Genomic DNA, 27,031 nt, shown 5'->3' with positions numbered 1-27,031 from the left:
GCCTCCTCTACCTCCTCCCCTGAACTTGTGTGAGTAGCTTTGTGCCATGATGTGTAAGGCCAGAGTACATGCAAGGAGCAGCAAATTCAGAGTAAATTAATCTGTGCTCCAACCTTTTCTGTTCTCTATTTTTATTCTATTTATACATGTTCTATTTTTGTAGAAACAGGGTGAGAAGGATTGTAACAGGTGTGTTCTGCACTCCTTTCAACAAAGCTTTGTTCTTTCTGAGCTAGCCCATCAGTTTGCCATTTCCATTTCCCACATACATTTTAAGATATATTGCTGGCTGATTATGCCTCTTGTATTTATATCTGCAATTGAAAAATGCATTAATTGTGTTAATATTCATATGGCAGCATCTTATATATCTAGAGTGGGAAAACACTACTGTGGGCATTTATGCATATCTATTCTAGCATATGAACCAATTCTCCTTTTGAAACTTACACTGAATATTCACTCATATTCCTATCATTTCCCCACTTCTTTTGGTCTTTTCTGTTTTGGCTGGTTTTGTAAAAAATTAAGCTTTTTACTAATATAAAGCTGAACTAAAGAGTCTTAATAGTTTTGTAGTGCCTGAAATTCCCACTGCCACATTGTCTGTTTATCTCTTCCTGATGATTTACCTGCTCTTATGAGGGTTATAGTGATGTTTCTACAATAATGACCGTGTTGGGTATCTCAGAACAAGGTAGAGGGTACATGAACTTTACTTTTATAGCAAAGATTAATTCTGCAAGAGGATAAATAAAGAATTTGGTCACTGTGGAGGGAAAGGGGACAGTCTTGATTATGCTCTGCTCTCTTTTGGAGGCAGTTGCTTGGTCCTTGCAGTAATTTAAGCTGTGCCAGGGTAGGTTTAGGTTGGACATTAGGAAGAATTAGGAAGAATTTATTCCCAGAAAGTGATTAAATATTGCAACGTGCTGCCCAGGGAGGTGTTGGAGTCACCGAGCCTGGCAGCGTTTAAGTAAAGAGTGGCGTGGCGCTCGGTGCTCTGCTCTATTTGACAACGTGGTGTTCCGTCACAGGCTGGCCTCGATGATCTCAGAGGGATTTTCCAACTAATGGGTTCTGTGATTCAGTGAAAACAGCCGTGTAAAGTCCACGGCCGCCGCTGCCGCTGCCTCCGCTGGCCTCGGGCAGTTTGCTCCGGGCCCCGGGGCTGCGGGAGCGCCCGGCGGGCGGCTCGGGGCGCTGTGGGGCTGCGGCAGCCGCGGCCCGGCCCGGGACGGCTCCGTCCCGGCCGCCTTCCCGTCCCGGCCGCCGCCATGGCGCTGTGCGGGGCTCTCCACAGCTTCCTCTTCGAGTACGACACCCCGCGCATCGTGCTGATCCGGAGCCGCAAAGTGGGACTCATCAACCGCGCCGTGCAGCTCGGCATCCTCGCCTATGTGATCGGGTGAGCGGGCGGAGGCGGCGGGGTCCGGGCCGCCCTGAGGGGCAGCGGGCGGCTCCGCGCTGGGAGCCCCGCGGCTGAGGCGGGAGCCGCCCCTCCCTCAGGAACCTTCAGGGACCGGTCCTGTGAGGGCAGCGCGGGCTGAGGGGAGCCCGGAGCTCACCGAGCGGCCTTAACTGGGATTGTGGGCAGAATAACAGAATATTCCGAGTTGGAAAGGTCCCCACAAGGATCAGGTCCAACTTTTAAGCGAATGGCCCAAGGGCCCCTCAGGAGTGGGACCATCTCAGGAGGTGATTGTCAAAAGTACATTAGACCTTGCAAATCAGTCTGAAAGTAAAAAATATCACCCCCAAAATCAGACAGGAGATTGCCAGTCTTGTGACCCTCTTGTAACTAAAAGTTGTGAAACTGTCTGGAATGGCCCTTTCAGGTAATATGGGAAAAGAAGAAATTCCAACCTGAACTTATTAACAGTGTTTATTTATTGTTTCTTGCAATCCTTCTCTTTCAGATGGGTTTTTCTGTGGGAAAAGGGTTACCAGGAAACAGACTCTGTGGTCAGTTCTGTAACCACGAAGGTCAAGGGTGTAACACTGACGAACACATCGACCCTGGGGGCCAGGATCTGGGATGTAGCTGATTATGTCATCCCTCCTCAGGTATTAACCACTTTCAGATGCAGAAAGAGGGTTTTCTAACAAGCAGCTATTGCTTTGCAAAAGTCCATTGAGAGCTGGAGCAGCTTTGCTTTGTTGCAGATCATGCTGAGCACGTGCCCTGGGGAAGCTTATTACAAGAAGAGTCTATGTGTGTGCTTGTGTAGAATTGTAGAATGGCTTGGGTTTGGAAGCAACCAAGATAATCTTGTTCCACTCTTCTGCTGTGGGCAGGGTCGCTATCCCACATTACTCCAAGCCCTGCCCAACCTGGCTTTGAACACTTCCAGGAATCCAGGGGTTGCCACAGCTTCTCACAACCTGTGCCAGGGCCTCTCCACCCTCACAAGGAAGAATTCCTAATATCTAATCTAAATCTCTTCTGTTTTAGTTTAAAACTGTTCCCCCTATACTATCTGACTGTGTAAAAAGTCCCCCTCCCTCCTTTTTATAAGCCCTCTTTGGGTACTCAAATGGGCTCTAAGTTCTTCTTGAGCCTTCCCTTCTCTGAGGGTGCACTGATCCCACTGTCCATGGTGCCCACAAAGACTTGCAACAGCACGGGTCCTGCCAGAGGAGGACTTTGCTGGCATCAGGAAGAATCTGCAACAATAACGACCTGTCATCTTTCTTAATGCTTTCTAAAGCAAACAGCCCCAAGTTAAGTTGTTGGCAGAAGCCACAGGAACAGCCTGCAGGTCACCTGATGCAGAACTGAGCAGGAAGCATTGCTGTAGTTACTGATTGCCTGTATCTCTGGGAATCTGTGCTGTGTGGGCCACATGTGGTGGCCTTCGGGCTGGGCAGGCACAGCCAAGCTTCTGGTCATGGCTCCCTCTGTGTGCATGACATGTGGTGCAGAAAAAAGGACAGATTTAGCCAGATTTTGGCTGAGTGGTCATATTTGCGTATCAGCGGAGCGGAAGCAGATGACAGATGTGGAGTCATACAGATGTGAAAGTAGTGAAAGTAAAGTAATGAAAATAGTGCTTCCTGAAGGAACAGGACCGGGCAAATTCCTGACTGGTAGATTGCAAAAAGAAAGAGTGGGAGTTGGCTCTGACTTGCAGCTGGAGCTCTATTTCTGCACCTGCCTCACAACTCCCCTGAGGAGCTGTGTGAGCTGTTTTTGTAATGTGAATGAGGAACTTTGGGCCGAGTGGGAGGACAGAAGGAGCTGCCAGTCCCGCAGTCCTTCCTGTGGCTAAACACAGCAGCACCAGGCGATACACATAGGATTCTGCTGCTTTAGCACTGTACCAACAGTGTCCAGGGCAAGTCCCCTCTGCTGGGCCACCTGGGCTCTGACAACAAAGATGTTTGCTGCAGTGCCTTGGATGCTCTTTGCAGACTGTCACTCCTAAGTTTCCTTCTTGTTTTGCATGCTCAGGGTGAGAACACTGTGTTTGTCATGACCAATGTGATCCTCACACTGAACCAGAGCCAAGGCCGCTGCCCGGAGGTAGGTGCAGAATCTGCTTTAATCCTGCCTTGTGTGGGTGGGAGTGTGGGGGAGAGGGTTCTCAGAGTTTTCTGTAACTATTGTTCCTCTCCAGCTCCCAGACGATCAAACAAAGTGCGAGGTGAAGAACAACTGTGTTCCAGGATATGTCAGCACCCACAGCAGTGGTAAGAAACCTGCTGCAAAAGCTCCTTTCAGTCTGGGCTGTGGTGCCTCTGTGCTGTGCCTTCCCTGCTGTGAAGGAAGCACCATTTCACTTCAGTCTCCTTGTTCTCTTTCTCTCACATGTAAGAGAACTGAAGCAGAAGCTCAGATTTTTCTTCTGGTGGACTTAGACCAAATGAACTTAGACTGTGTTGGGTGGATGTTGAGTAGATGTGGGCTTTGGCGAGTTAGCAAAGTGTGAAGCTTTTTCATGGCCTTCAGTCCCTGAAGCAGTATTTCATATGAATGAAGATTTGACTCAGGAAAAGCACTTAATACTTCTTTCTCTGAAATGACACTTGCAATGGAAGATAATGTGGGGTTTGGTAGTGGCACTTCACCTCTGGGAAAATTGCTTTCACCATATGGAGTGTCACAGGTCAAATACTGCCTGGTTTTGCTCAGTAGTACCTCCATGCACATCTTTCCAGGCATCCAGACTGGGGAGTGTGTTCCATACAACAGCAGCATCAAGACCTGTGAAGTCTTTGCGTGGTGCCCCGTGGAGGATGACTATCACATACCCAAGTGAGTGCTCTGTCTTCCTACTCCACAGTGCCCCTCCTGAGAGCAGGCTCCTGGTACACAGCTGATGCTTCTGCCACTGACGTGCTCTTGGGAAAAGCTGAAGAGATGAGCACCAAGAACTCTGCAGTCCTGTTTATATTTCCTTTCGTTTTTTAGGCCAGCGTTCCTGCGAGAAGCTGAGAACTTCACCCTTCTGGTGAAGAACAACATTTGGTACCGCAAGTTCAACTTCAGCAAGTAAATAGGGAGAGGGTGATCACACTGTCTGGTCTCCTGGGCAGTAAAGGGGATGCAACAACTCTTTCTCTTCTCCTGTAGGCGAAACATCCTCCCCACTATCAACTCCACCTACCTCAAGAACTGCGTCTATGATGCCCAGACTGATCCCTTCTGCCCCATCTTCCGTTTAGGGAAAATAGTTGAAGCTGCAGGGCAGGACTTCCAGGAAATGGCTGTGGAGGTATTTGGCAGATCCTTCTCTTGGGCTTCAGCTGTTTTTAAAAAGGAGTGGTGGGGGATTGTCTCCTCTGCCTCGTGCCATGAGCCACAGAGCACAGATGAGCTGCAGGATGGAGAGTGCTCTGGCCAGAGGGACTGGAGTGCATTCTACTTAACCAGTAATTGGCCTTGCTTTGTTTGGGTGGGGTTATGTGCAAGGTTCTGTAGCAGCAGAAAAGGGTATTGGACTGAGCCTGGGATTAAAGCCAGTAAATCAGGTCCTGGTCAGCAGAGAGTCTGGTGCTGGGCTGGCTGTGCACCTTGGGCTTCCCATCACCTCCTCTCCTCCACTTGGCAGGGTGGAGTGATGGCACTGCAGATCAACTGGGACTGCAACCTGGACAGAGCCGCTTCCCACTGTGTGCCAAAATATTCCTTCCGGCGCCTCGACAACAAGGACTCTGCCCACACCGTCTCACCCGGCTACAACTTCAGGTAATGTGGCTGTGGAGGGCACCTGGTGCCTCAGCTCCATCTGCCACTGGCACTTGTGGGAGTCTGGGGCTTTCAGTGGTGCTTGGAGAGCGTTTTTGATGCTGTAAGACAGAGCAGGTGGGATCCTGACTGTGTGCAAACCACAGCAGAGGGGGGAGGTCATTGAAGCTCTACTGATGGTGTCAGAGTGCCCAAGTCATGTTTCCATCAGCTTTTTGGTGGCTGTTTGATAAATGGGATGGCAATGGGACAACTGACTGTCTCGGGGTGTGCTGATAGGGCAGAATTTGAGGGGACTGAGGTGGGGTTGGGAGACTGAAGCATGTCCTTCACTCTGCCTGGGGGAAAAACTCACCTGTAAAAGTGTCTGTCAGCTGAAGACCATATCTGCACCAGGAGTATCCTGGCATACACCACCACATCCACATTCTGGCCAGTACAGCTAAGTCCAGCACTTCCAGTAAAACACCAGCACAGAACTGGCAGCTGGTTGCATCCAGACTCAGACTGTAATATTAAATAATGATTAGCCACCTTGCCAAGGTCCTTGCAAGATTCCTGCCTGTGAGGAAACACAGCTCAGGGCTGTTATTTGTAGAATCACAAAATCTCACTTAGGACAGAGGATCTTTGGGTAGAACTTGGATGAATTTGCTGAGGAGCTGTGCAGAGCACAAATGTGTGTTTGGGAGGTGCCAGGCCGGCAGGTATCGGGGTGTCTGGACCGTCTGGAGTATATCACAGCTGGATCTGAAATGCTCTTGCTAATTCCAGACTCTGGTACAGCCCCTTACCATTCCTTCCTTTTCTCTTCCACCCTCTTCTCTGCTTCCTCCTGGCTTAGCCAACCACGTGGCAGAGTAAGTCTGATCTCACTTATTTGTTCTCATCCCTTTTCCTTGTGGTTTGTCACCCAGTGTGGAGCGCGGAGCAGCCTTTGTGTGCCGGGCCGAGCCGCGCGGTGCTCCCGGGCCTGCCCTCTCGTGGCTGCCTGGTCCCCTGCAGCCCCTGCCTGCCTCTCTGGTGTAGCTTTCTTCCTGTTAGTCCTTCTGCTCCCCTGCTAAAGCTGCTTTCTCCCCTTGCTATGCCTTACAAGTTTCCTCATTTTACGGTGCTCACTGTTGTCTTGAATTCACCTGCTTTGGGTTTTTCTCCTATACGAGCTTGCCAGCATGAAATCTCCATCACTCGGGCTTGTATCTGGAAGTACCAATGTTCAGCCCATCCTCTTGGGATGGGGAACACACCTGGATGTTGCATGATCACATAAGCAACCTCAGAATTTCCAGTTAAGCTCTGACCTATCTTTTCTGCAGGTTTGCAAAATACTACAGGAATAGTGATGGCACTGAATCACGGACACTTGTCAAAGCTTATGGCATCCGCTTTGATATCATAGTGTTTGGAAAGGTAGGATGACAGTTCCTGGAGGTCTTGTAGTGAACTGAGAACTTTCAGAACTTTCAGAGATGCTGAAAAGCATGCTCAGGCTTGTAACTGTCTTCTAGGCAGGAAAATTTGATGTCATTCCTACCATGATTAACATTGGCTCTGGCTTAGCGCTGTTTGGAGTGGTAAGTGACACTGTCTGCACTTGGACTCTGTTCTGGATTAGTGCCTCAGTTCTGAGGATCCCCGTCTTAAACTCTTTCAATCTCCACTAGGCAACAGTGCTGTGTGACATTGTTGTTCTGTATTGCATGAAGAAGAGATACTTCTATCGGGAGAAGAAGTACAAATATGTGGAGGATTATGAACTGGTAAGCATCAATGAAGGCAGGGGAAAGGCAGAATTGCTTCCTCCTCTGACTCCACAGAGATTCTGAAACAGTATATAGAAAGTCCACATCAAATGGGGATTTGGAACCACAGTTCTAGGGAAACTTTGTCTTCATCAGAGAAGCTAATTTTTAACTCAAAGCTGCTGCAGGGAAGAGCATTAGAAACAAATATTGTCATGTTTCCTGGGTAACCAGTCTTGGAGAGGAAAATATATGTTCAAGAACTTGTCATGCTCCTACTGCACCTCCTTTTTGGGTTGCAGTCATTGGCATTTTCCTTCCAAGAGCTGTAGGGAACAGCCCTGTTCCCATCAAATCCTTCCTTCTTGGCTTTTGGGGTTCCTGCAGTTGTGAGAAAAATCATTCAATGGGTTGGTATTTTCTGAGACCAGTGTGCTGAGAGCCACAGTTACAGCTCCCTCCAGGGATCAAATGATCTCTTTGGTCAGTAGGCTTTAGTTGGTTGCTTGACTGGTGCTGAGGACAGAGCTCAGCCCTACAGCCGTGTGCTTGGTGGGAATTGTGGCTGCAAAGGGCAAATTTCTCAATCAAAACACCTCGTGCCACTGGAAGAGTAAAGTCTGAGTAACAGGAAGTACCTTTCCTGGGCAAAGGATTTTATGTGATTGGAAGGGGAAGAAAGAAGAGCTTCTGGCAGAGAACTGTAATCTCTGATCCTTGCAGGGAGTTGGTGAGACATATGGAACAGACTCCTGAGCTCCTGGTGCTGCAGGACCAACTGCTGCTCTCAACCGCTGCTGGGAACATTTCTTGACCTTGCCATGAGACCACCCCCTCCCTGCTGGAAGTGGGGAACCAAACTGAGAAAGGGACAATCTTCACTACTCTTTACTACTTGGGAGCCAGTCCCAGGGAGAAGAACTGGGTCTGCTCCTTGTCTGCTGTCTTTCCAGGTTATTTGCACTAAACACAGAGGGAAAACTGTACTTTATGCCAACCTCTGCACTGGCTGAGCCTGGGACAGAGACAGCTCTGGCATCATCATTCTGCCAGTCCTTCTGTCCCTGAGCTCACTGATAGCAGAGGGCACAGGACAAAAGGCACAGATTCTTCCTTAGATTGATCATTGCCACTTCCATGAGGTGCCTAACCTTGGGGCAGCAGCTCCTTGCTGTTGTCACTTTTCTTTCCCTGAAGGATTGTGAACATTAGCTGAGCCAGTACCTAGTATTTCACTGGGGTCTTCAAGCTCCAGTGGCCACGGACCAAGATGAAGCAGAGTCTGGTTCCATTGTGCTGTGATAAATGGCTTACTGGTTACAGAACTTTTCTTCTGTTTTGTCTAATTTTTATGCTATTACTTTAAAATTTACTTTAATAAAATACTACCTTCCCTCAGCCCTCTTGAAGTTCTGCAGGCTGGGTTTTGATTGTTCATTTTTCCCCACATACCAAGTGTTAGTGGAGGGCTATCAAAGCCAGGGCTCTGTGGGTTTTGCCTCTTCATTCTCTCAGCAGAAGTGCTGCTGCAACTACAGCTGCTCTGCCTGATTCTCCTGACACCTTGTCCATGTCTGTTGCCTTAAACCCTGTCCAAGGGAAAAGACTTGTAAGTCAGAGCCCAAGATCTTAGGGTCTTTATCTGAGTGCTGGTACCAACTGCTTGCAACACCAACTGTGTGTCTGGGCTGCTGCATTTAACAGTTTACACAATTTGATTGAAGGGGATTTGTTGGCTTTTATATTCACTTGGCTTTGAGCACCTCTAGTGATCACATTGACTCACAAAGTCCAGGTCCTCCCTTTCTCTGAACCTTTTCTGGTGTTACTGAGCCCTAGGATCTATTCCAAACCCCCAGCATCCTGGCTGCCTTTCTCCAGCAGCACAGTGGGTAAACCACAGCATTACCATTTTGTTTTATTCTTTATGTGCCTGCTGCAGCTGAGCACTAAGTTGTGTCCCAGCTCAAAGAGTGCCCTTCCAAGGGCACTCCAGTCTGTGCATGTGAATGCTCAGTTTGGATTATACAGTGCTCAAGCTGCTGTGGTCCCATCCTAGCCCAAGGTCCCCAGTAATGGTAGAGCACCAGGCTTCACTCATAGGACAGTGCTTTCAGATTCCTTCTCCAACAACCACAATCTCACAGCTTTATAAAGTCCACTCAAACAGAATAATGGTTCCACTTGATCAACTAACTCTGGGTTTGGTTGCATGTCATTTATTTCAACTTGTACAGTGAAGCTTGAACACCTGTGTGGAAAAACACTTAGTTGTTGGTTTATTCTTTCTTCTTAGGTAATATAATTTAAAAGTGGTAAATACACAGTATTTAAACTTGATACACCTGATAAAGTTAAATGCATAATAAAGGGGTAGGAGTGAAACACAAGCCTTGGTCATTAAACAAACAGTATAAAAATCAGGAATAGTTCAGGACCTTAGAAAAGAAACAGATCAATTGCCTGATAGGTAAGAGGGGACCACCATGGAAAACTACTCAGATAAGAGGCCTGGTTTCCCCTTAGCACTTTCCTGTGTGCTTTCAGAGCCAAAAAGGCTTAGTACCCAGCAATAAGCCCACAGTCAGCACCGGGCTTGCTTGGAAGGAAGGGAGTTGGGGAAATCAAGCTATCGCCCAGTTCCAAGGCACAAGCAAAATGTTCACTTCACTATAAGGAGAAAGCCAGCATTACTACTAAGGAACAGCAGCTGGGGAACTGAGCAGGTTTATATACACAGTACAGCTTCTCTAACAGGTCATGCATTTAGAGAGATCTCCCTCACACGGCCACGCTTTATGCTTTCAACAGAGCTGACCAACCAGAAAAATCCATATTGCATTTCTTTCCAAATGTGCATTTGGCTGCAGCCCCAGCAGAGCCTGCACTGAGGGACACTCAGTTTGGAGAGCACCTTGGGGAAGTGCTGAGTTTAGCATCCTTTAGAACCAAGGCCATGCAGGCAGGCAGAAACTGAGCAGTGGGAGTATCTGAGGCCCAGAGACTGGCTGGGCTCTGGGGAGCTGGTACAGCTGTTGAGAAGCTGTGTTAAACCTGGCAGACCTGTAGGGTCAATGTAAACTGTCTCACCTGACAAATCATAACCAGGAATGGGCAGCACAGAGATCTCTACAACACACCTCTAGCAAACACACCACACACACTACTATGCACTACCTAAAAAGAATTGGATCCCCTAGCTTTTTACAATTTTTTGGCAGATCAAGTCCATTTGCAGGGTTAGAGAACCAGGCTGCCCACTCACACACATTTCCACGATGAAAAGTCCTGTGTAGGGGGAGCAGGCAGCTGCAATAGTGCTGGCTCCCAAGTTACCTGTTTGGTTTTCCCATAGCTGAAGCTGCAGGGCTTTGCAATAGCCTCGGACTGAAATGGGAGGAAAACAGTGCATGTCTTATGGCTCCAAACTCCATAGTATTGCTCCTAAACCACCAACTGTCCTCACTGGCTTTGGAAAGAGGCCAGCAGCACAATGCTTCCATAATAAATTGCAATTTAGGGGGAACATCGCTTCAGGTGATCAAAAGGTGTAAGGGACAGTTTGGGTAGGCATCTGCACCCTTGCTAATGCTGTCCTGGCTCTAACAAAAACCAGTCTTAACCAGGAATTACCAGGCCAAGTCTGACTGCAGTGGGGCCAAGGACCTTGGCATGCTGCTACTTGTGCTGTCCAGGATAAAATAAAGGAAGACAAGGGAATGGTCACTTTCTAAAGGCAGGGCATCCAAGGCCAGGGTTAACAGGCAGAGACCTTACCATTAATCAAGACATTTGGCAGTCTCCTAGTGCCTTCTTCCTGAGGGTGAAGAATTACACCTTAACAGTCCCTCACAAGCTTGGGAGACTCAAATCCTCCTTCTCAGTCAGGTACATCAAATGCCTCTTTCAAGGTCACACAACCACATCAGACTGAGAAAGGAAAAAAATCAGACCTTTTTCCCCCTAGCCCCATGCTCCAGCCACAAAGCAACTGTACTTACCATGACGCCTTTGCTCAGGCAAACCCTGGCTCCTCGTTCTCCAGCTTTGTCCAAGCACAGAGAACTTGGGAAAGTGAGTCTGGATGCCAGAGTCTCTCCCACCACATGGCAGATTATTATTTTGTACAAGCACCACAAATAATCAGAGTAATCTGACTGAAGGTGAAAGAGCTCTTGGTAAGAAACAATCCATTAACTAGATATACACTTAATTTACTAACAAGCCTCTGATCCACAGGCATTCACAAATTACTGGTAACAAACTTGCAAAAAATACATAGCATTGGCCCCAGAATCCAGATTAAGAGTTTGGAAAACAAATGTTTCTTTGAAAATTATTAGCTAATCATTAAGATCTTAAATTCTAAGCAAGCCCTAAGTCTATACTTAAAAACCAGCATAAGTTGTATTATTTTTAATTGTAGTAAACCATGTAATGTACATGGAAGTGAAGGATTTTACCCTGAATTTTATATTTTATAGTATATCTACCTAGATCAAGTAAAATATTTAGAAACAAACTGTTAGTGCTTCTTCTGTTGTTTAAAACATTCTAAACACCACCTTTCACTCATATGTCTGCAGCAAAAATAGTTCAAACTGAACTTAAGCCCTTAAATACCTTTTCCTTTCATACACTGAATACCTAACTTACCAAGTCCTGGTCACACCAAGGCCTCTGGAAAGGTGTTAATTACCTGAGGAGGTAATTAACCTCACTTTTTGAACGTCCTGAAGATGCTGTTTCATACAACTTGGCTCACAAAGGTAGGCATTCTTTGAAAAGCTGAACAGGTGGGTTTTTGCTTTGTTCCCATGCAGTTAAAAAGGTGTCAATTAAAAACAAACCAGAACTACAAGAAATAGATGCAACAACATTCCTGGTAGGTCGTGAACTCTCAAAGTGCACACGTGTGCTTGGTTTTACTGCTGTGTATGCCACTTGGCAAAAGTTTCACCCTTCTGCACGTGCCCACAGCCCCGCCATGGGCATCGTGCCCCTGGGACGCTGGCATCAGTCCCTGCAAATTATTTGGCATTAAAATCAGCTCAAAGCAGTTCCAAATGCACTTTCCTTTGGCTGCTGTGGGTTTTGTTTTGCAAAGCCCTCTTGCTGCTCACCACCACCGCTCACCTCTCCGCTGTCCGCCAGCGCCTCTCCCACCAGAAGTCAGCAGTCCAAGTGCTCGGAGATGCTCCACGCTTATGGCAAATAATCAGATGTCTGATAAGGTGTGATAACATGCTGCTATGTGAGCTCTACATCCAGCATTGTACTGAGATAGCGCCATGTCATGCTGTGTTTGCTCTGGGCTCTGGTCACCTCGTCCCCAGCGCACGCTTGGTGCCGTGCCCTGGAATGAGCTGCTCGGCAGAACCGTAAAGTCCACGCTCAAGAAAGAAGTTCCTCCTCTCCCACGTTGGGCAAGTCGTTGCATTTCAGATTATCTTCACTGCCTTGTTTCCTGTTTTCAAAGGAAATAAAACAGCTGCTGAGTGACTCAGAAACTAAGGGAAAGGAGGCCATGAGACACCAGTTCTGCCCCTTCCCTGCCATGGGATCTTTGGGACACTGACTATATGTCATCTCTCCCCATGTAACAGACTGGAAGTGCCATAAAAAGATATTTCTCATCCCATCAGAACAGCAGGATATTCCATGTCACAAAAATCCCATAAAGCAGTTACAGATCAGACAGGTGGGGTGTGAATGTTGCAGTCATGGCCCTTTTATAAGTGTCAAAACCCAACTATTTAATTTCTACCCCAGAGCATCAGAAAAAGCTGCTTTTAGGGTCTTTTGGGGCCGAGGTGAGGTGATGACACTTACGGCAGCAGGTTCCCAGAGGAGGACAATGGCCTCTCCTCCCTCTTGCTCCCCTCAAACGGGTTCCCAAAGGATCGCTTCCGGATCATGGTTTTAACCAGGATCTGCAAAACCAGAATGCAGTTCATTGGGGTGCTTTCCCTTCTTTCAAGAGCAACAGCAACATCCAACTTGCATGCCCAAGTAATTAAAAAACTAGTGAAAACAAGTCAAAGTTCTCTATCAACAGAAATCAGAAGGAAGCATCTTTGCAAGTCTCCAGCTGCTTAATACAGGGGCTGTATCCTCATCTGAAACCCTTGCAGGTGAGAGCCACACCAGGTGTAAGAGGCTGGAAAGAAGAGCAAAGCCAAGTCTGGGAGGTTTCTTTCCTCTCCAGAAGTAGATTTTACTGATTGCTGCATCCAGTACCTGTAAATTCCCAGTCCTCCATTATTACCTGGCAAAATAATTCACTAGAAAGGGAGAAGGGAAGGAACTGGCACAAATTTACCTTAATGTTCATCTGAAACCAAACTGAAAGCTGGCCATTTGTCCAGCTTTGGCTGCAAAACACAAAGTTACCAATCAGAGACCGGTGGGAACAGAGATGTGTCAGGATTCTTCCCTGGCATCCCCCAGCTTGCTGTGCTGGTGGGGGCAGACATCAAGGTGAGCAGCACTGAACCCTGCCTCAGCAGGGACATCCCTGAGAGCCCTGACTTCATTTGATGTGGCTTCTCATCCCTCTGTGCATCATTTATCTGCTCACCAGGGCGCACAGGGAGCTGTTCTGTGTCTGAAGGCGAGGGTGTTCTAAGAGCCAAAGCCACGTGAGTGCATCTCATACTGGAGCGTCAACGCCTGCACTTGGCTGCACAAAGATCAGCACCAGAGGGTAATTCTTAAGATCAAATGCAAATTTGAAAATACCACATTTGCCTGGAGGTAGTGTGTTATCTAAGAGTCAGAGAGGTGCAGTAAAATCTGATTTGCCTTGAGCTGTGCTGAACACACCTGGATTTCAACAGGGCTGGGAGCACTGAGCCCACTGATCAAGTCCCCTCTGAACAGAAAAAAGGGGACAAACCCCTCATCAATGGTGATCTCTTTTGACAAAATCTGCTTTTTCAGCCTGAGCAGCACAAGGTGTATTTGCATGTTCACACATCTGTGGTCAGTGAGATTTCTGCAGGGCATCCAAAAGGGAGAGAGCTCCAGAAATGAGGCCAGATGTGGGTACAGCTATGAGATGGAAAAGGGGCTTCAAAGGGAAACCTGTTCTTCAAAAAAATCCCAGCCTGGGTTCCTACAGGCAGATAACACCAGGCCAGGAACCGTGAATGGTCGCTCGCTCTCTCCTAACACAAGGGCTGGCGGCACCCAAAGAAATCATTAGGTTCAAAACCACAAAGGATTTCACTTTCTACACAGGACAGGGTTACAATGTGGTTCTCACCACCACAGTGGGTTGCAGAGAATAAAAATATGAGCTTGAAAAGAGATGAGATGAAGTCACCAAGAATAGCTCCAGGCGGGGGCTGATGCACATCGTGGCCCAGATAAAAAATCTCCATCCCAGGAACCTCCCACAGCCCCTCTGGCTGGACAGGCAGAACAGGGCAGGAGCTCCTTGTGCCTGGCCAAAACATCTGCTCCTGGCCACAGGCAGGTTCTGGACCAGATGCTGTTTTGCCCTGAGCAAATACAGTGATATTTAGGCAGCCAGCTCAAGCATGAAGACCATCAACCCAGTGACAGTCATCTTTGAAACTGCTCTAAAATATTCCCCTGCACTGTGGGGTATGGCCATGTCCAGTGAGCTGCTGAGACCCTGAGACACCAAAGTGTCTTGCAGCACTTGTTTCCAAGAGAGGGAAGGTCTCTGCTCTGATCCTGCCCAATGCTTTTGCCCTTCAGCAGTGAACTCCAGCTGCTCAGGGCCACCGCACTGTGCATCCACAGGCCATCAGCTCCTTTGTACTCACCACGGTGGCCAGGCTGGGGATGTGCTTGACTGAATTCTCCACTTCTTCCTCTGTCACCTCGACGAGGGTGCAGTTCTCATCCTCCGTGGGCAGCAGCTCCGCTCCGTTCTTGGTGACCCAAGGGTGCAACTTCAATTAATAACACAGCCTGTCAGGAACGATTTCCCTTTTTTCATAACTCAAACAACAACACAAGCCTGGCAAACGCATCTCCTTGTCCAAGCTATGGCCCCTACGTGCTCCTGAAATGCCAGGGAGCAGGGCAGGGCTGTGCCATGTCACTGCTGAGCCAGCTCACCTGGGTGCCAGCAGGAACTGCACAGCCTGGAGCAGAAAACGCCGTGGTGTGGCTCATCCAGAGCCAGCTACACAACTAAGCCATAACCTGGGTCACCTACAGCACTGGGCATCTCTGGGCTTTAGGGAAGGAGACCTATCTTCACTCTCATCTTATGGATGAGACAGCACCAGGAGGCAGGAGAGGTTTATTCCAGTCCACACATATGAGCAGCAGTGATGGGGAGACCCACCGAGCCCTCGTCCTGGAGCTGGTTTAATCCATGCCTGCAGGCAAAACCCCTGTTTTTCCTGGCCCACACACCTGGTGACTTGGTAGGCTGCAGGAGGAGCACAAAAGGTTCCAGAATTCCCCCGCAATCCTTTCCCCCTACCTTGCTCTCCATTCTCTCAGCTTCTCGCCCCTTCCAGGCTCCCGCAGGGGCGAAGGACCAGAAATCTCCTGCGAAAGGCTGTTGCACAGTACTTTCCTGGTAGCAGAGGAAATACTGTGCTCAGGGGATTTCCTTTTGCCTGCCACTCCTATAGGCACCAAAGGTCCCAAAGCTGAGCAGGTCCCGGAGCAGGGGAAGGAGCTGGGACTTACCTGCCCAGGGGCCCTGGGCACAGGGGGAGGACCTAGCCTGGCACGATCAAACTGACTCCCAAAAAAAGCTGAGCAAGGAGAACCCAACAGAAGTGAAGGCACAGCCAGCACCAGGAAGCTGGGTCAGTACCTTGATTTCTGGGACCGAAATCCTAGATTCAGGATTTTTATCCAACATCCGTGTAATCAAATCCTTCAAGAAGTCCGTAATTTCTGGCCTGTGGAAGGAAGAAGGGAGAGATGAGATGGGGAAAGGGATGGGTGCTGCCTCTGCTCTTCACCCCAGTGCCAGCTATGGACCTTCTGGGCAGAGGGGCTGGACTCCAGCCCCAACAGGGAGGCAGCTTTGGGTTCTTGTACACCCCCTCCTCTCCAAACCCCCAGAAAAAGCAAAATATTCCCTTTTGAGGCAATGTGAAGTGTGATCCCACATTTACAGGGCAGGGAGACACCAACTCAAAGCCTGAATTTTGCAAAACCACAGAAGAGCAGGGCCAGCCCTACCCAGGCAGTGCTTGAGAAACAACTCAAATGAGCTGTAAAATAAGGACGGATGGGTTGTTTTTGTTTTTGAGTACTTACTGGTCTGGGAACTCCAACGTTTGGGTCTTGATTTTATTGTGTAAACTCAAGATCCTTTCATCCATAAAAGGGCACTACCACAAAGAAAAAGAGCAATGAGGAAAGTAACAACTTCTCTTTAGAGGAAACCGTGAGGCAGCCAGAGGAGCATCAGGATCTCATAGGGTATGAAGGACAGCAAAGATCCAGTTACAGGGAAATTCCAGAAGATTCCAGAAGTAGACATCATCAATGTCTACTTTTAAACTCAATGAAAAAAACATTTAACCAAAAATTACCAATTACTAAAAGAACTCCTTTCCTAAAAAAATTGCCCAAAACTAGAATTTTTTCCACTGGGGAAGAAGAGAAGCCCAGTCCTTTTGGCTGCACCCATCCTAGTGACAGGCAAAGGTTTCCCATTTCCATCCACACATCCTCATCTCCACTCAGCTCAACAGGAACACAAGGTGCCAGTCCCACTGCTTACCTGGAACATGGGAGGCACAAACCAACCCCCCAAACACCAACAGCACCGAAAAATCCATCTCATTACCTGCCCAAACACGAAGCAGTACAGCGTGATCCCCATGGCCCACACATCCAAAGCCTGCAGAGTGAAGAAAGCACAGTTAGATCTACAACAAGATGTGTTTGTGCAAGGCCAGCCCAAGACCATTCAAATTGCTATTAAATACCTTTCCAGAGAAGATTTTCCTGGTCTCTGAGAGGGTTTCTGGAGCCATGAAGGCAGGAGTGCCCACTGTGTTGGTTAAGAGGGCATCAGCTCCCTTGAACTCGTTGCTCACTCCAAAGTCGGCGATCTTGACATGCCCGTCTTCCCCCACAAGGAGGTTGGAAGGTTTAATATCCCGATGGATTATCTTCTGATAGTGCACTGCAGCAGAGGGACAATGACTGTGCAGCAGCAGCCCTGGTTGGCAGCAAAGGAGCCACAAGGGCTCCATGTGGCTCTTTCTGCTAACACCGCCACCAGCCCCAGCTTTAAAAGTGTAGCATGAGCCACCAGAAATGGCACCGTACAGCAGCAGAAAGGCCAGCTCCAGGTGTTCAGAAAAAAACCCAAAATAAGAAATCCCACCCTTTCTGCAGAGACACTTACAGTATTCAATGCCCTTGATCAGATCCTGGAAGTAGAACCGAGCCTGGTCCTCACTGAGAGGTTTCAAGGTTGGGATTTCCATCACAGGGCTATGAAGGCAACAGAGAACAGAGTTCATTCCCCACCTGGATGTGCTGAAACAGGGCCTGGAGGCTTTGTCACTGGCTGGTGACAGCACACAACCCCAGACACAGGCACACAGTACACAGGGTGTACTCAGCTGTAACCAGGCCAGGGAAATGCTACTCAAGCCTCAAGCCCCAGCCATGAACCTCCCCATCACCTCTGCACCCCATTCCCACCTTGGGTGGCCAAGCTCTGCCACCCACAAACCCACTGGATGCTCAGGTGTTAGTAGGATTAAATCTGGAATTCAGTACTCACCCCTGCTTCACCAGCTCAAACACTGCAACACAAAAGAGAAGGTGATTACAGATTGCTTACAGGGTATGGCTCCTGTGAGCACAGCCTCAGGACAAAAGCAATTATTTTAATGACAAAAATTCTAAAAATAATATGTTATTTTTAAAAAGGAGATGCTGTCTTATGCAAGGCACGTGGCATTTGGGTTGCTCCCATTTTCAGTTAAGGGGATGCTGCCAGCTATGTTCTGAGTGTTGCAGCTTCAGCATCATGAAGTTCCCTCCATGGCACACAAAACCCCTCACTTTGCCACCAAAAAAGGCTGAGCCCACACCCTGGGCAAACCTCAGTGCTTGGCCATGAAGGCATCACATGCTCCTCCACTAGTACAGGCTGAACATAAATGATAGAAAAATAAGCCTTCTTCAAAAGTTGTGAATTACCTGAAGCAACAACTGCAGTCTGCCAGGCAGGTTGGGATGTGGCTCATTGGTACCTTGGATAATTAATTTGTGCCTTTTCCCAAAACCAGAGAAATAGAACTGCTTTCTATCATTCCAGCTTCAAAGCTGAGAACATCAATGCTGGTACCTCTCATGGCAAAGCATGCCCTGGTGTCAAATTAATGCCAATAAAGTGCTATAAAGCCCTCTTATCTCTGTTCACAACCCAGACTGCCCCTCATTTCCTCCTCCAGCACATCAGGCTATACCCACAGTGGAGGAGAGACCCAGCCCTGCACACAGAGCTGCTCCAAAACACAGTGGGAACCTTTTGCCCCCTCCCTCTGACAACCCAGGGCAGTGGGCAGTTACCCATGTACAGGTGATCCTCACTGGGGTCATCCAGGACCTGCCAAAAGAAGCAAAAAGGCAATTAAACAGTGCCAAGAAAGCCTTGCAAATTAAGCATTGTGATATTTTATTTAGCAGACATCTCAGTTCTGCACCATCTGCACCATCAGCACAGTCTGCTCATCTCTGAGCTTCTACCCACAAGAGTAGGGAAAAAAAGAGGACAGAGATGTAGCTGTACTTCAAGGAAGCAAATATTTAAAACACACAGGAAGCATCATCTGACTCATGAGCCAAATAAACTCCAGCCTGCACATCCTTAATTCTTGATTTTTGGACTGTTTCATACAGGCAGTGGGTGTAGGGCAAGGCAGCTGCACTGTTGAACTCACAAAAACACCAGTTCTTCCCCAAAACCTGTCTCAGCACTTGTTTCCTCCACAGAAGAAACAATTTCCCTTTCTGAGAAGGGAAGAAAAAATATTTTGGGAGGTGAGAATAAAAAACCTTCTAAATCAAGGAAAACACAAAATTCTTCCAAAGGCAGGACCTGCCCTTGCTCCCTTCTGGGGTCACTCCCCTTCACCCAGCCCATCCCTGCAGCATTCAGGCTCCGTCACGCTCAAGGAGGAGTTTTGGAGAAGGGCCAGCACTCACCTCCACCAGCTTCACCACATTGGGGTGGTCCAGCTTCTTGAGGATGGCAATCTCCTGGTAGACCTGCTCGATGGGCCCTCTGGGCTGCAGGCAGCCCTCGGGAGCAGCCTTGGCCCCGCGGGGTGGCGGCCGGCCTGAGGAAAGGCAAAGATGGGTCCAGATGGGAACAATCTCCAGGATCCCCAGAACAGCCCCAGCCAAAAGGCTTTCTGCCACTTACGGGGGAAGCCCGCCTGTCTCATCAGCTTCTTTTTTGAGAGAACCTTCATTGCCTGCAAAAGGGGAACAAATGTGAAATTTGGGCAAGTCAAGGATAAAGTGTGGCTGGTGGGATGGGGCAGGGAGTCAGCAGAAGGGATCCATCCCCCTTCCACCTGCCCTGCTGCAGGCTCTGGGGCTGTGTGCTACTCACATAGTAGGTGTTATCATCCTCGTTGTAGGCCAGCTTCACCACCCCATAGGAGCCCTGGAGAGGGGCACAGCCATACGGCACAATTAGGGACAATCCAGAAAACCCACATCACCAACCCAGGCTCTAGGCTCCTCCACAAACCCCAGAGGGATCACAGAGCTGGTGGGAGATCTGGGATGAGCAGGGGGTGTACAGTCTGACATCACACTGACAGCAAAGAAAAGCTTTATATGCCCCATTGTGTGGGAGGGAGGGGGAAGGGGGAAAATTAGTAATTATTTTAAAAATATACAATTCAATTTGCACCACTCAGAACAGCGAGCAACAAAGAGCTGCCGTGGTGAGTGGCTGGACTTGCTCCTATTCTAGAGCACTCCCATGACTGGAAAGTGAAAGCAAGCCCGACACCCTCCCAACCCAAAACCCCTCATCCCACCCCAAACCCAATATTCACCTTCCCAATCTCATCCTTCAGCTTGTACTGGTTGAGCTGCACACAGTCCTGTGGGGAGAGAGCAGGGAAGTTTGGCATGAGCCACAAAACTGCTCACATTTGCTCTTGTCCTTTAAATCTCCTGCAAAACTTTCTCTGCAAACTCACACCCTGTCCTGCTCTGCCCAAGCATTCCCGTGGGGCAGCTTTGATTCATGAGCCACAAAACCACCCACCAAGGCACACTTTGGTGTGTTTATACAGGGCTAATTGCAAACGTTAATGGCTGGGCAGGGATCCTGTCCCGTCCACTCATGTGGAACCAGAGGAGGGACAGGGAGAGCCCTGAGGGGTTTAATGCTGGCGACCTGGTGCCGAGTAATTTTATTTCTTCTCGGCAAGCAGCAACTTGCTGCCTGTTTTCTGTCAGGCTGGGGGAGGCAGGCCTGTTTTCTCTTTAGATCTCAGTGAACTTCTCTGTTTTTTTTATTTTTAAGGAGTAAAGAAAGAAACTTGTGCTACACTCCTGGCTTCCATCAAACACAGCTGTGAGAGCTGCAGCATCAGCAAAAGGCACAAAAACCGGTGAGTTGGGGTGTCACCTCCCTGAGGGCTGTCCCCATGGCCCAGGATATCCCTGGGCCCCCTGCCACACACCTGCAGATGGGCTGTGGGGGTTTATCCCAAAAAAAAACAAGCGAGAAGAAATGCCACTGTGGGAAAATCTAGGCAGACGGGGCAGGAGAACTGCAGGAGCAGAGTTCATCCTCCTCACCTGTAACACTCATGCCCCTCATTCTAACGCTCATTCTCCTCACCTGTAACATTCATCCCCCTCACCCGTAACGTTCATCCCCCTCACCTGCAATCCTGTGATGGACACGCGGTTGGACTCCACCGTTGGCCGCCGCGGCAGCCGTGGGGAGGAGTGCGGGGAGGTCACGGGGGAGTAGGGGAGGGAGGGGTAGATGAAGCGTTCCTTGGCGCCGTCGCCGTGCCCGGGCGAGCGGACGGGCTGCGGCCGCTCCTGCAGGGACAGCTTGCGGCCGGAGAGGTGCAGCTTGCGGCCGTCCCCAAAGGCCTCGGTGCCGGGCACGTCCATCTCCTCCTCGCTCGCGCTGCCCGCGGCCTCGTGCTCGGTGACCACGATGAGCGAGGCCATGCTGCTGCTGCCGTGGCCGGGGCTCAGCGCCGGGGGGTCCCGCAGGCCCGCGGGGGCTCGGCGGCCGCAGCCTCCGGCGCTGCGCAGGGGCTGTGGGGCGGGCGAGCTGCTGGGGACACGTGGCAGCGTGGAGGGACCGATGGCCTCATCCTGGCCATGCTGTGCTGGGGAGATGTGCCTGCAAACACAGGATAGAGTCAGCCAGACTCTCTGGAAAGTGGGATTTCCTGCTGGTCATTGTGCTACAAATTGATTTATTCATTCCATAGGGAATGGTGAAGCCAAGGGCAGCAGTGCAGGATGACACAAGGATGCACAATCACCCCGCCATGGGACAGACCCCAGGCTAGAGCCAGCCTCAACCCCAAGGCTGCCACCTCTGGTCCTTCCACCCTTTTTAACTAAACACCTCCAGGAAGTAAAAACTCCATCATCTCCATTATGGAAATACTCCAAAGGGGTTATTTTAAAGGGGCGGGATAAAGAACTGCGCTATACCGGCATAAATACCACTGAGTTCTCTACTTTACTGTTCACATCTTTGCCAAGTCCCCCCAGACAAAGCAGTTCAGGGACAAAAGGACCCACTTACCAAGCATGGGGTGCAGGATCAGCCCCCTGGCTCACTGCTTCCTCCCACAGCCCATCATTGCTGGCGATTTCTGTTCCTTGCCCTGTGGCTTTTTGTGCAGAACTCAGGTACCCAAACCTTGAGATAAATGAGAAAACTGTTAGCAACAAAAAAAAAAAAAATCATCAAATAATTAAGTGATAATTAAAAAAGAGGAGAAAATTATGTTAATTTACACATGCCAGGCACTCCACAGCACTTGGGGCTGTTCAGTGGTTGGTTGGCTGTAAACCATTGCTCTTCCCTGCCCCAACACTGGTGCTGTTTTTAATTTCTAGGTTAACAAGTTGCCACAGAAGGAAGTGAAAAAAAATATCCTGAACCAACCAGCCCAGGAGCAGGAACAGGGTTTGAGGCGTTTTTCTGCCTGGTTCCCACACCTCGACGAGGCGGCCGGTTAAAATTAGCTCCACTCATCTCCATTGAAGTTTCCGTGCTGCACCCGCAGCACATCCACTCTGAATCAGCCCAGCAGAAATTATGGGTCAAGTACAGAAATCAAATCGTCTCCCCCGTCCTCGAGGCTTCACAATGGCCTAATTGCTGTTTTCAACACTGATCTATAAACCAGAGCTTTTGTGCCCAAGTGGGATCAGCCTGGAGCTGAAGCCAACGCAGCATCGCTCGCTGCTCCGAGGCACGGAGAAGCACAGGGATGGGGAGGCTATAAATAAGCCAACGAACAGCAACAAGGACAAACTATTCCAGAAACACTGAGTTTCGTGGGGCTGAATCCACTCCTGAACGGGGCTTTGCTGGATGAGAGAGCCAGGAGCCACCAGCCAAGTCAAATTCCCCCTGCAGCGCTGCTGGCAGCCCTCGGCAGCGTGTTTTAATGCACTCCCAAATGGATTAAAACAAACAGGCAGCCCCCTCATTCATCCTGAATTCACAGGGATGCATCTCGAGGCCATTTGCCTGGCCTGCTTTGGGCACCCCTCCAGTGGGCACATATAAATAGCTGCCCTGAAGCCGGCGCTGATCCGGAATGCTGTGCCCTCTACCCTCACCGTGCTCTGCGGCCGCACCAAAAAAGGCAGCTCATCAGGGCAGCCTTGGGATGAAACCACCCCAGGAACATCACTGGTAGCAAAACCAGTCCCCAGCAGTGCCACAGCACGGCTGGGCATCCCATCCTGCCCCCAGAACATCGCCTGCATCCCGATTTCCAAGGGTTTCTAATAAACTTTGCCAGGCTTGAGCAAAATTGAGTTATGAAGCCTCAGTCACACTTGAGAGCTGAGCTGTCCTGGCTGGCTGGAGTTAATTGGCTTGACCAGGATAAACATATCAAGTCTGATTAATTCAAGCAGGCTTCCCCAGGCTCTATAAACTAAAAGTCATCCAAGCCCCATCGTAACATTGTCTGAAGTGGGAAATGAGAGGGGTATTCCCTGTGCATGTGTGCAAAGGGTCAGAGGATGGGGGTTTTAAGAAATTGCCGAGATGACGCCTTGCCTGAGAGAAACCCAAAAGTGGGGTCACACTGTTGAACACAACCCTGTTATCCTTAATATGCACATGAGGAGGAGGAGGAGGAGGTGGAGAAGAGCTGTAGTCCCAGTCAGAGAGAAAAGTAAAATAGCTGAAACGAGGGCAGTAATCCCAAAAGAGAGAAAATACAGCCTGGGGGCTTTGGCTTCACCAACCCATCCCAGCCCTTGCCTGGGGAAAATCAGCACATTCTCGTCTGAACTCCAGCAGATCCTTATGTAAAAGGGAGCAGCACATGCCCACAAAATCCTCAGGAAATATAACAGCCTGGTGTATAGGAATGATTTATCGGCACAGCTTTTGGCTGCAATCCATATATAACCCATAGCGGCTGCAGCAGGATTATCGAAGCAATCAGTCTCGCATCTAATTCAGCAAGGAGAGGGATATTAAAATGAAAAGAGGTCTGTGAAACCCTGGCAGCAGCTCTCCCTCTCGCTCAGCGTCCACGTGGCTTGAGCGGAAGCGAATGGGAGTGGAATCGGCCCCCGCGAGGGTGAGGGATTTTCACAGCCCCTCGGCAGCGCCAGCTCTGCCGAGAGCTCCCTGGGCCCTGCCTGGGCTGGATGCGGCCACCTCGGGAGGGGAACACGCTGACCCATTCCAGACGAGTGCAGAGGGTGACACCTGGCAGCCAGCACAGCCTGCAGGGATTTCAGTCAGAGCATAGGGATGCATCTGCCTGCCCTTCCCTCCCCGGAGCTGTTTCTCTGCCCAGCTGCAGGGGCTGCACACTCGCCTTCCCCACACCTGTCACTGTGGCAAGGCCAGACACAGTGTGAGGATGAGGCCTTCCTAGGGAAATAAGATTTGGTGGCAGCTCAGCAGTGACCCCTCCATCCATCCTTCCATGGGGGTCAGCTCACAAATCTCAACTTCAGCTGTTTAGAACAAAACTGAACTCAAAACACCGAAACCAGGGCTGATTTTACTCGCAGAGATCCTCCCCTGCTACTGCTGGAGGTTGGTTAAAAGCCAAGCAGGGCCAGCCTGGGGCAGTTATTGGTCTCCCTGGGCACAGTCCAGTGGCTATTTTGCTTTCCCCGGTCACGGTCAGCAGTGGAAGTGCCCGTGCCAAGAGTGGTGTCATCTGCAGCAACGGGGGCATAGATCACAGTTTCCCTTCCTACGGCTGAGCACAGACCTTGCCAGAAATATATTAGTCACTGTAGTATACGAAGACCATATGCATGCCCTACCTGACTTTTAATGGAAAAAAAATCTCTCAGCAGCTTTTCTAGAAGTCAGAGGACACCCAAATTTATGAGATACTGGAAACAGGTGCCCATGCCCCATCTAGGACAGATCCCTGTGCCCAAGCAGCAAAGCTTTTCATCATCCCCAGGGTGAATGGAAGAGCCTCCTGCACTGCCTGGCCCAGCCAACACAGAGTGGAAAGAATTGGGGGAAAAAAATGCAAAGCCAGGCTGGTAGCATTGTGGTGTCACAACACCCAGCAGCAGGTTTCAATAGGAATCACAAAAACATCTTTACCAAGGTTTTTTATAATTATGAGGATACTGCCTAATACTGCTGAAGCAATATATAATGAGCATCCCAAAAGAGCCTAAGCTCCAGAGATGGTGTTGAGCATGGACCAGGATAAGCTCAGGGCACCTCCATCACCTTGTCCAGCACTGCCAAGCAACTCCCAGCTTCCCTGGAAACATCAGCTCCAGCCCACGATACCCACAAGAGGAAACTGGAGCAGCTCTCCACTTTGTGAACACCACTTAAAAGACATTAAGGCAGAGTTGAAAAGCAAAGGCTCCTCCAAATTACCTCCCTGGAACAGCCCGCCCTCACAGCACACTCAGGTATGGGCTTATGGGCTTTTGGGGTTTGTCTCTGCCTCAGGGGAGGGGCTGTCTCTGTGGGTGTGGGCTATTGAAGGCAGCTCTGGCGCCCACAGCTGCCACACATCCTCTCCCCAGCACGGTCCCCCTGGCCCTGAGGACAACCTGCTCCTGTCCCCAGGGGTGGTTTCTGCCCCTGCAGCATTGCAGTCAGCCCACAGCTCCATCACACCAGCTTCCCGTGGTGATCTCACTTTGCTCTTGGTCTCGACTGTTCCCTTCATGCTCCTGATGCTCTGTGCCGTGCACGTGGCTGCAGGGCTGCATCCACCTCCGAACCACGCTCTGCCACTCGCAGCAACCCAACCTGTGGCTTCTGATGACACCCGTGCCCTGTGCACAGTCGCTCCGCCAGCTCCATCCCCTCTCACTCGTCCCTTGACCTTAAAAACCCCTCCTTTCCCAGCCCCCTGGCCTGTCTTTGCCCGACACCCCCGATCCTGACCCTCAACCCTCGGACAGGAGCCCCGTGGGGTCTGAGGGACACGCGGTGTGGCCACCCGGTCCCATGGCCGATCCCTGGGGCGCCGCCGCCCGCCGGTACCGCGGCACGTGTGGGGGCCGGGATGTGCGCGGGGCCCGGCGGCCAGGGGCGGGATGGGGAAATGACAGCAGCGAGCCCGCAGCGCGGGGGTGTCCGCACAGGCCGCCAGAGAGCCCCGTCCGGGGGCGATGCCGCTCGCCGCCCGCAGCGCAGCCCCAGCCCCGCTCCATCCCCGCCTCGGCCGCCCCCGCCCGCCCGCTCCCTCCGGGCGCGGCTTTGTCTCCGCCACCGCGGGCGCATCCCCGGCCGGGCCAACCCGGCCTCCCCGCCCGTTCCCGCAGCACCGACCTGGCGGGGAGCGACCCCGGGACCCCGCAGCCCCCGCCGCGCTGGGCCGGAGCGCCGCTGCCCGGCGCCGCCTTCGCTTTCGGTTCCGCTCCGGCGGCGGCGGCGGCAGCGGGAAGGAGGGAGGGAAGGAGGGAGGGAGGGATGGAAGGAGGGAGGGAGGGAGAGAGGGAGGCCCCGCTCCGCCCCGGGGAAGGGCAGGTTTCCCCCCGGGCAGCCGCATCCTGCCCGCCCGCCCCCGTAAGCCGCTGTTGCGGTGTGTTTTGTTCCTTTGTTTATTTACAAATTTTCCCCCAGTGTTTTATTCCCCCCCGGGCCGCGCGTCACCTCCCCGCGGGATGCAGCGCGGAGCCCCGGCCGGTCCCGCTGCCGCCGACCCCGCTGCGGGCTCCCCGCGTCCGCCTCGGAGGGACCCGAGCCCCGGCGTGCCCCGGCGCCGCTTCCTGCCCCGGCCCCCTGCAAACCCTGGGCTGCCAGCGGCAGGTCGGCTGGGGACAAACGGGTTACCCGCGCCAGGTCCCCCGCACTCAGCGATTGCCCAAAGCATCACCTAAAGGGGCGGTTTGGAAAGCAGTTGTTTGGAAATGTCACAGAGGCCACCACCAAAGAGTTCCCACACAAGTTACCGCTCTGTAGCGCTGAGACAGAACTCACGGGCAAGGCTTTGGAATCTGCTATCTGCACGGCCTTTAACACCCGGCTGACACCAGCCCTCGGCAAACATACCCCTTGCTTTGTCCGGTATTTGGGGTTTGTTTTTATTTCCATCCAGCACCATTTCTGCACCAAGCTCACCCCCGGTTTTCTTTACATGAAGCAACAGCTTCAGCCTTGAGCAGATGCAAATGCCACAGCTGGCCAAACCCTCTTCCTCATTTTGCTTCAAGGTTCGTTTGTGGGCACCACTTTGACACTGTAGAGCTCCACAGAGCAGAGCCAGGCCTCCATGCCAGCTTTGTCGATAAACATTGCATTTCTGACCAGAATCTTGAAAGCCACTCTAAAAATCAGGTTACTTACCGGAACGCAGTAGGTGCTCCGAACATTTTAAGGATTAAACTCCTCGATGTTGGTTAAAACACAGCAGAGAGGGAATGAGGCATC

General features: G+C 50.6%; 2 protein-coding genes across 3 annotated transcripts; one reads left to right on the top strand and one right to left on the bottom strand.

Annotated features, from left to right (window-relative positions):
* Window positions 1-1,086: 1,086 nt before the first annotated feature.
* On the top strand, window positions 1,087-8,331 carry P2RX4 (purinergic receptor P2X 4). 2 transcript variants are annotated; one of them, XM_058816515.1, is made up of 12 exons: window positions 1,087-1,408; window positions 1,920-2,067; window positions 3,455-3,526; window positions 3,621-3,693; window positions 4,162-4,258; window positions 4,415-4,495; window positions 4,577-4,718; window positions 5,055-5,191; window positions 6,508-6,601; window positions 6,700-6,765; window positions 6,856-6,951; window positions 7,657-8,331. In XM_058816515.1, exons 1-12 carry the CDS (start codon window positions 1,278-1,280, stop codon window positions 7,687-7,689), a joined length of 1,170 nt encoding a protein of 389 aa, XP_058672498.1. In that variant the 5' UTR covers window positions 1,087-1,277; the 3' UTR covers window positions 7,690-8,331. The 2 variants fall into 2 exon arrangements, with proteins under 2 accessions (XP_058672498.1, XP_058672497.1); XM_058816514.1 differs by lacking the exon at window positions 7,657-8,331 and having other exon boundaries at window positions 6,856-7,017.
* A 799-nt stretch (window positions 8,332-9,130) lies between these two features.
* On the bottom strand, window positions 9,131-26,038 carry CAMKK2 (calcium/calmodulin dependent protein kinase kinase 2). Its single transcript, XM_058816427.1, has 18 exons — window positions 25,931-26,038; window positions 21,710-21,826; window positions 20,818-21,295; window positions 19,977-20,024; window positions 19,523-19,576; window positions 19,331-19,382; window positions 19,111-19,244; window positions 18,475-18,511; window positions 17,681-17,702; window positions 17,297-17,385; window positions 16,872-17,071; window positions 16,730-16,783; window positions 16,195-16,268; window positions 15,743-15,830; window positions 15,401-15,496; window positions 14,730-14,858; window positions 12,766-12,866; window positions 9,131-12,400 (listed from the first exon to the last, which is right to left on the bottom strand). Exons 3-18 carry the CDS (start codon window positions 21,115-21,117, stop codon window positions 12,328-12,330), a joined length of 1,551 nt encoding a protein of 516 aa, XP_058672410.1. The 5' UTR covers window positions 21,118-21,295; window positions 21,710-21,826; window positions 25,931-26,038; the 3' UTR covers window positions 9,131-12,327.
* Window positions 26,039-27,031: the final 993 nt, after the last annotated feature.

Source organism: Ammospiza caudacuta, chromosome 18 (genome assembly GCF_027887145.1).
Source record: "Ammospiza caudacuta isolate bAmmCau1 chromosome 18, bAmmCau1.pri, whole genome shotgun sequence".
NCBI lineage: Eukaryota > Metazoa > Chordata > Aves > Passeriformes > Passerellidae > Ammospiza > Ammospiza caudacuta.
Note: the sequence above shows the minus strand (reverse complement) of the source record. Positions and strands in the feature narration are given on the sequence as shown.